At 28.7% G+C, this 9648-nt stretch overlaps 1 protein-coding gene across 1 annotated transcript; it reads right to left on the bottom strand.

Annotated features, from left to right (window-relative positions):
* Window positions 1-332: 332 nt before the first annotated feature.
* LOC139866698 (protein IQ-DOMAIN 6-like) lies at window positions 333-3141 on the bottom strand. The gene is made up of 5 exons (XM_071854992.1): window positions 3028-3141; window positions 2703-2954; window positions 1587-1793; window positions 1373-1486; window positions 333-938 (listed from the first exon to the last, which is right to left on the bottom strand). Exons 1-5 carry the CDS (start codon window positions 3097-3099, stop codon window positions 333-335), a joined length of 1251 nt encoding a protein of 416 aa, XP_071711093.1. The 5' UTR covers window positions 3100-3141.
* Window positions 3142-9648: the final 6507 nt, after the last annotated feature.

Below are 9648 nucleotides of genomic sequence, written 5' to 3'. Positions count from 1 at the left end.
CTAATGCCTCAATCATAGTTTTATAACTTGATTTTGAAACACTAGCTATACACACACAAGAAAAATAAAATAAAATAAACATATGTAAGTTCATGTAGCATGTGTAACAAAATAAGCTTAAAATTCTTTAAAGATAAGAAAGGAAATAGCTAACAAAGTATAACATATACTATCATCCCCACTTAATAAAAACAGAAATCCCAAAAGATTCATATCGCAACTGACTTTCCTTTTTTGATCCAAAACAAGTATCACAACAAGCTGTTGAACTCTAAGCATTAATTAAAGAACAGCCAAATTAGCAAACTTTGTTACACGCTTACACGTGTCTTTTAACGTCTTCGACTTCTCACTTCATCGTATCTATCAACGAACATTGGCGGATACAAATCTTTACCCAGTTCAGCCGAATCATATAGATCAACATCAGCAAAACTCCTCCTTGCAGTTACTCCCTTTGAAAGTGGACTCGGTTTCTGACCATGAGATACGCAATTAGACCCTCGTCTTTTCGCTTTGATTGACTCAGTCAGACTCATGTAGCTAGGTTTGTTTACACTTCCATCTTTATAATTATAATTACCAGTGTTGCTGGACCCGCGTGTTTCTGAAGTTGAAGATGACGAATTAGTTGAGACAGTGGTGCTCTCATCAAACACCGAACCAGAACACGGGTTTGTAGACGATGAATGTGTAAGTGGACTTGAAATAGACTGTTTTGTGGAAACTAGATTCCTCCTAATCTTCAGTGAATCATTTTCGGTTGAATACGAGCAAGATTTAACACTACGATCATCGTAACTCTTGATTTCAGAAGATGCTTTATGAGAATTAACGTTGTTATCCCAAGATTTGGTAGCCATCCAACCATTCAACCAGCTCCATTCGGGTGTTTGCTTGGTTGATCTAGGAGAACCGGACTTACTTGTTCTTTGTCGCTAAAAACCAACAATAACAAATACCATTTACTAAATTATTAGTTATAATATATGATAAGTAAGGGTGCGTTTGATAAGACTGACTAAGCACCGAATGATTCATAATCTGAATGATTCAAAGGTTCTGAGCCGTTTAATAATTGTTTTAAATAAACAATATGAAAATTACCTTATTAACATTTTGCATGTGTTAAGTGTTAATTTAAGTAGGATATCACACAAAACTTAGGAGCTTAATGGTTAAGAGATTGTTTCAACTCTGAATATAGTTCGGCACTGAATGTTGAACTATTCGGCATCATATTACATTCAGATGTCAATAATAAATGCACTGAATGTTGAATGGTTCGGCATTCAGTGATGAATCATTCCATTAAGAGTTAAACAAACGCACCCTAAGCGAACTCGCAATACAAACTTTATGAAATAATCACCTGTTGATAAAGAGCATAAGCTTTAGCTCTGTCTCTCTTTATAGCACCATCTAGCTTCATTAGTTCTTTTGACTTCAACTCTTCAGCTGTTCCATTACTACTGCACCATCCGCCCTAATAAACGTGAAAAACATCTTTTAAAATATTACGAAATACAATTAAAGAAAATAGATTAGTTAAGATGCAACTGTAAAATAGAGTAATTTGAGATTACCTCTGATTGTTTAGTGGTACAACTTTGGTTTCTTGAAGTTACCTTACATTCTGTGGTACGAACAGACTGAGCTCTAATACGAGCCTGAGCTCGAACAAGAGCCTGCATGCACCTAAGTGTTACATCTGCTTGTTTTCTAACTAGCCGACCTCGTACTATTGCTTGCAGCCTCACCAAAGCTTTTAATGCTCTTAACGCTTGTCTTGCCTTCAATTAATACATCAACAGAAATGACATTAACTAGACTCGCAATTAATTACTTTGAAAAATTTGTGTTGCACACCCTATCTCTTTTTTTGGCAAAAAACGAGTATATTTTTATGTTGCAGATAGTACAATGTTTTTTTTAATAGCAGTACGAGAACACCCAGGGGGACTTAACCACCCACGCGTTCATCTCACAGTTGCATAACCCGCCCCCAACTGCTGCACAGAAGGAACCCCGGCCCAATCCGAGGGCATGGGCGGTAAAAGCCCCCCTACCCACTGCCCCCATAACACGATGTGCGAAAGGCACCCTTGGGTGGAATTCAAGAGTAAAGGGGCAACCTTGTGTGCAATGTTGCACCTCACGGGAGTCGAACTTCCGACCTCTCACTAAGAGAGGCAAGCCACTACTACAACACAAGGTTAGATAATATAATGTTTTGTGTGTTCATATTTAAAACACCGGTTCTGTGCAAACGTATAACTAGTGTTTAGTATAATTCTAAACACTATAATTAGTCATTTTCATGACATAAAAATCTATACTTGAGAACATGTTTGTATTAATGACAAACCCTTAACCAAATCCCTGATATTACTGTATGTGATTACCAGAAGCCAAACGATAGTTTATTTTAGAATTCGCGATTATGAGTAATTGCAGGTTTAAGTTATTCCAACCCTTACAACTTGCATATTTCAAAATTTTCTCTTACGCATTTTCACAAACACCTTTAGTTACAAATCCTGTCTCACATTATTATTCTTTCCATATTCAAAATAAAGCTTTACTTTTTAACTAAAAATCTACAATAACGAGACTTTTAACTTTTTAATCTTTAAGTCTAACTACCAGCTTAAAATTTGAAATAAACATAATAAAAGCATGAAACAAAATAATAAAATTACCAGATAAGAACGAAAAGTGGATTGAATTCGAATAGCAGCCCATTCTTGTCTAACCAACATGAAAGCTTTTGGTTGAGCCCTAACAACAGTGGCTACAGCAGCAATAAACGAACCATCTTCGGAACGTAAACCATCCGAATTCGATAATCGCCCTTTAATCCTTTCCGAAGAGGATGAAACAGATGGCGAACATCCACCTGATTGACTTCTCCATAGCTTCCATGTCCTGCTCTTGTTTACACCAAATTTCTCCTACAAATAACAGAAATTCGATTAATAATAGCCGGAATTTGTCAAATTCATGACGGAAATGAAACAAACTTACTTGATCGGAAGTATTGGAATTGGACTTCTGAAAACCAATTAACGATTTAATCCATTTTCCTGAAGCTCCCATTTGAAGAAAAATTGAAACTTGAACTCTGTTTTTTTTGTTTTGTTTTTATTAATTCAAAATTGGGAAAGTGAAGGTTATTGAGTTAGGGTTTTGAAGGAAGGGGGAGAGTCATTTGAATTCTAAAAGAAAAAGCTTATATATTAAATTAATAAAGTAAATTATATATTAAATTAATAAAGTAAATTAATTTGAATTAAAGAAAAAGAAAAATAAAGTAACGGATAGTTTTATAGATGTGTAATAAATTTGTGTAATAAATAGTCGTGATGGAATTTCAATAGACTACTTGAAGTGGGCTTAAATATTTGGGCTTCAGATAGACCCAATCTGTTATGAGCTAATTACTAGTCTGAACTCTGAACTCAAAGTGTGTTTAGCAATTTAGGTCATAGAATTATCATGTTATTTTGTTCTCAGTCTAAAATTTTGCAAACGATATAGAAGCCCTAAACTGAAATATGACCGAATTTGCTTCTTGATTTGGCAATGGCTTCCTACACCTTATATAAAAAAAATAACTAGACTTTAAGCTCGTACGTTACATAGCTACTCAAAATAGTTTCAACTAGTTGTACTGTGCAATTACATACGTAAATGGCCTAATAGTTGGTTCATGCATATCAGCAAGGTTGTAAAACTCGCGACTCGGGGAGAACTCGGCCGGAGATTTTTGAGGAGTTATCGGCGACTCGGGGAGAACTCGGAGGAGAACTCGGAAGTTGACTTTTGTTGACTTTTTAGTTTTTAAATATAGATATAGATATAGATATATGATGTTGTAATATATGTTCCAAAAGTGTATATATGTTGCTTATATGCTTGATTCAATACAAATTGACTTTGTATGAAACTTAAATAAACATCATTAGCAATTTTAAACATCAAAAACATCAAATAGCATCAATGTTAACATCAAATAGCAAATACAAAATACATGATACAAAGTTAACATCAAATAGCAAATACAAAATACATGATACAATGTTAACATCAAATAAACATCATTCTTGAATCTTGATCAATCTTCATCAATGTCGAATTCCTTATCATGTTCATAATGTTGTTCACGAACTTCAACTCCATCCGACTCATTCTCAATCTCTTCATCTACTTCCACTTCCTCCTCACTCGCCGATGAGAACTCATCTTCGAAAAGTTCCCGCGACCTTCTACTACTTCTTCGAGGTTCATTAGGTCCCTTCAAACCCGTAGCCTCACTAATCACCTCATAAGTCAATTCTTCATCAATAATCCTGAAGCATGAATTAGTATAATATAATGACACTTGATCAACGTGATTATATTACAGTAAGTCATGCTGAGTTTCTAATGGAACGTGATGATTCACAGATCATAACATCATCATGTGCCATGTTACACGACTCTTGAATTCTACTTAAACTCTAAACATATCAAGAAAATATTTTTTTCTTGATGATTCAGTCTTTTTCGAGGTATTCTGGTAATTTGACAAATCAAGATCGTGTCATTACAATTTCCTTCTTAGAACATTAACTATGTTCATTTCAAAATCCATACCTACAAATTCTGGACTATTAATCGCTTGACTTGAAGTCGGGAAGAGGAGACAAAAGTATGGAACTCTTGAATATAAAAGAAAATATAAAGCTTGACAACAACACATAAATTACAAACCGTGCATATCAATACGTATTGCCACATAAAGGCACGGGAGAATTAAAATTACTATAATCCCAAGGTAATAGTAAAAATAAATAAAATCCTCCGGTGGTAGATGAAAAAGAAGAATGACAGATATGAAAGTTAGGAGTATATCAAGAATCACTACTGAATGGAGCATATTAACGAATGCTTTAAAGTATGAGTTGATGGAGAAAGAATAGAATGTGTGAGTTGTAAGGATACGAAGGGGGTGGATTTATAGTAAAATATCTGACAGAGCAATCAAAACAGATGATCACATTTAAAGCGGATCCTAATTTCCTTGATTACCGATGAATCAAATCTTATTACGAAAATTTTCTCAAAATCCCTTGAACTCCGAAAATCAATCATATCTAAGTCAAAAGATATGACAAATCTACACTTACTCATTTCACTCTTTTGTGATAACTTCACTCGTACGCTTCACTTAAGCAAATTGTTTTATCTATATTACTCAATGATGATGAAACTCTAATTTTCACTTCATATGCGTCATGAAAACATATTTATTGTCAGCCATGACCATTCTAATCAAATTTCGAGGACGAAATTTCTTTAACGGGTAGGTACTGTGACAACCCGAAAATTTTCGACCAAATTTAAACTTTATCTTTATATTACTCCGACACGATAAGCAAAGTTTGTTTAGTTGAATTTCAAAAATTTTAATCTGTGTTCATACATTCATTTGACCTCGACCAAATTCTGACGATTCACGAACCATTATAAAAATGAATATGATTATATATGTATATATCTATATGTACATATTATAACTTGAAAATGTTAATAAAGTATTAGATGTATAATACTTTACATGAACGTATTTCTGTTATGAGGTCCATGTTGATTTAAGAAATCATTTCTTTTTTAACGGTATTCGGAATAATTAGTAAAGTAATCTACCATTGAGAACAAAGTGTCAAATAACGAGAATTAGACAAAAGTTAGTGGAAGACTAAATTTCATAATAATTGATTGATTTAGTTTCAAATGAACGAAAACGTTTTTCGATATAACAAAACTTGATTATTTAAAATGTCTTTGTTTAAATAACGTGAGTTGGATATATAAATAACTTGCAACGTATATTTAAAACGTGTTTAGACATATTAAATATACATGATTAAGTAAACAATAGTAACACTCACTTAGTGATTCGATTAATATTTAGATATGTTAATTAATATGTTTAAGAAATTAAAATAAACGTTAGTACATAAATGAACTATATCTAATTAAGTTTTAAAAGGAAAACGTTATATGATATAATGATATTCTATTCTGTAAAGGATCTAAATTATACTTTGAAATATAGTTAGCATTTGAAAAACTAAATATTATATTATTAAATAAATATTTCTAAAATATATAAATTAATATTTCTAAATGAATATGTATATATATATATATATATATATATATATATATATATATATATATATATATATATATATATATATATATATATTTTACAAAATGATAAAATATAATATTAACCTTAATATATAAACGTTTTGATTTAAAAATACTATTTTATATATATGTATATATATCGAAACAACGATTTAAAGAATCAAATGGTCAAAACACTCAAATGAATAAGTTACACTTTGAGTGGGATTATTTTTCATTGATTTGAGTCTTGTTATGTATAAATGTACATTACGCGAAACATAAAGTACTAGTTTTCTAAGCGTACAAAAATTCGTTCGAGAAACCGAAACCGGGACATAAGTCGAGTGACAACGTACGAGTCATCGGAACAAAAATTACAAGATAACTATGCATGTAAATATAATATAATATATAATTAATTATATAAATTAAATATATTATATATATAATAATATAAAAACTGTCGGCAGCCCACGTTTTTAATCATGGGTGAACTGGGACAGGAACCTCCGCGATTGCGGAGGTGTATGCATGAAAAGTACCACGATCGCGGAGCTCCACAGACCAAAAATTCCTCTAAATATCGAAAGCGTTTTGGATTCAATTCATAATTCATATATCGATCAATCTCTCTGATCTCTATATTACTCCATATTTATTTTATTTATTTTATTATTTATATTAATTATTATTATTAATCCAAATATTATTATTAATAGTATTAATATTATTATTAGTATTATGCATAAAATATTACGACGAGGTCATGAGCGAGTTATTTAAAAACGGGTTTTTCGAGCGGGATAGAGCTAAGGAAATTATGGGTTATAGCTATGGAGATTATGAGTAATATTCATGGGTATGCTCGTGAGGTCAAACTAGTGTTTATCATCTCCGTTGCGTCTACATACTTTTCCTGCAATATTGAATCACAATATTGATACGTGAGCACTCATAACTTAATTTTTATATATTAATAGTGTATCCCTGACTAGTGCTCGAGTATATAGGATTATGTATGCTTGTATGCTTAATATTGTCGTTAGATAGTTTATGATGAATCACAAATTTGATACATATGAGACTGAGATAAGGTATATGATATGCTTGTCGTTGGAAATCTGACGAAAAATTAATAACTTTTCATTTAGAAAGTGTATGATTTCGATTAACAGATTAAAAGATATCGTCAATTGAATTATCTATAATTTTAAGTATTATTGTTAAAATGATTATCATTATCGTTATCGTTATCGTTATCGTTATCGTTATTGTCATTATTATCGTCATTATTATTATTATCTAATAATCAATATTATTATTATTATTATTATTATTATTATTATTATTATTATTATTATTATTATTATTATTATTATTATTATTATTATTATTATTATTATTATTATTATAATTATTAACATTGATATTATAACTGAAATTATCGTTATTATTAAAAATTACCATTTTTATAAAAACTATCATTTTATTATTTTTATCATTATTATTATTAAAAGTATCATTGATATTAAAATTAGCACTTTTATTAAAATTATCATTTTTAATAGAAATATCATTTTTATTATAAAATATTATCATTATTATCATATTAGGATTATTGTTATTAAAAATTATCATTTTTGATAGAATTATTTTATAACATATTATTATTATTATTATTATTATTATTATTATTATTATTATTATTATTATTATTATTATTATTATTATTATTATTATTATTATTATTATTATTATTATTATATAGTAAATATTATTATTAAGATAAATTATATTTTTACTAATATTAAAGTATCGATACTATCAATTATCATTTACAATTTATCATTTTTATTAAAACTATCATTCTATTAAAAATTACTATTATTATTAAAAATTATCGTTTTTATTAGAATATATTATCATTAAAAAGTATAGAATTTAAAACTATCCTTTTATTTAAAATTATCCTTACTATCAATTTTATTAGTATTATTAATATCATCATTATTATTACCATTATTATTTATATTAAAATACTTTTAATAGCATTATCGTTATTATTATTATCATTATTATTATTATTATTAAATAATACAACTTTTACTCATTATTATTATTATCAATATTATCAAATAAATATGTGATAAAAAGATATTTTTACCACACGTAACATAATTACATTAATAATACATACTACTATATTTTTATGATATTAAGTGAACTTTATTACTTGAGATATATAAAAGTATATTTTTATCATATATAAATTTTATTTATTAATAAATGACTTGTATTATTTACTCTAATAAAATCTGATAAATATATTTAAATATATAAAACGACTATATTTAAGTTATATAATAAACATGTATAGATTTTGTAAATCATTTTGGGTCAAATTGACTTTTGTTGACTTTTGCATATTGAGCTCGAGCATTAAGATTGTGATACACTACGACTTGACCTAAATTGTTAAACAGATATTGACCAACATATATATATATATATATATATATATATATATATATATATATATATATATATATATATATATATATATATATATATATATATATATATATATATATAGTGGTAGGATCAAGAGGGAAGTAACCATTCGGGGGGAAGCGGGGGGAAGCAAAAACTTTTTTTTTCTTTTCGTTTTTTGAAAAAACTTTGTTCACGAACATTATAGATGAGATGAAAATATGAACATTTAGTAGAGACACTTTGTGATAAATGTTTTTATTTTGGCGGGAAAACGCTCGAAGAAGTAATATATAATAATTATCGTGTTTTTCAAGCGTATTTTGAGGTTTTAGCTATTGGGGTTTAGATATTAGGGTTTAGATATTAGGGTTTAGATATTAGGGTTTATAGGGTTTAGATATTTGGGTTTAGAAATTTAGAGTTTAGGGTATAGATTTAGGGTTTAGATTTAGGATTTAGATTGAGTTTTTAACACGAACGGTTTAGAGTTTAGGGTTTAGATTCCATAAACCCAAAACACCAAACCCTAAACCCTAAACCCTAAACTCTAAATCGGGCTAAATTTTACTTCACAAAACATGGAAAAAAACCTTCATATTCTTCACGAACAATATTATCTTGAATGTTATTTTTGTCGATCGTTTTCCCGCCTAAATAATAACATTCATCACGAAGTATCTCTTCTAAATGTTCATATTTTGTGTGATCTTGATGCCGGAAAAAAAAAATTCAAAAAAACGAAAAAAAAATTGCTTCCCCCCGCTTCCCCCCGATTGGTTACTTCCCCATTGATTCTGCCCCTATATAATATATATATATATATATATATATATATATATATATATATATATATATATATATATATATATATATATATATATATATATATATATATATATATATATATATATATATATATATATATATATATATATATATATATATATATATATATATAGGTTCGTGAATCCG

Source organism: Rutidosis leptorrhynchoides, chromosome 9 (genome assembly GCF_046630445.1).
Source record: "Rutidosis leptorrhynchoides isolate AG116_Rl617_1_P2 chromosome 9, CSIRO_AGI_Rlap_v1, whole genome shotgun sequence".
Lineage (NCBI taxonomy): Eukaryota > Viridiplantae > Streptophyta > Magnoliopsida > Asterales > Asteraceae > Rutidosis > Rutidosis leptorrhynchoides.
This window is presented reverse-complemented; position numbering and strand designations above follow the sequence as displayed.

Bases quoted from the DNA above. Each gene is read 5' to 3' on its own strand.
- LOC139866698 (XM_071854992.1), bottom strand. From the start codon at position 3,099: ATGGGAGCTTCAGGAAAATGGATTAAATCGTTAATTGGTTTTCAGAAG. The intron at 2,955-3,027 runs GTAAGTTTGTTT...TGTTATTTGTAG, and splicing joins ATTCCAATACTTCCGATCAA to GAGAAATTTGGTGTAAACAA. The intron at 939-1,372 runs GTGATTATTTCA...GTTGGTTTTTAG, and splicing joins CTTATGCTCTTTATCAACAG to CGACAAAGAACAAGTAAGTC.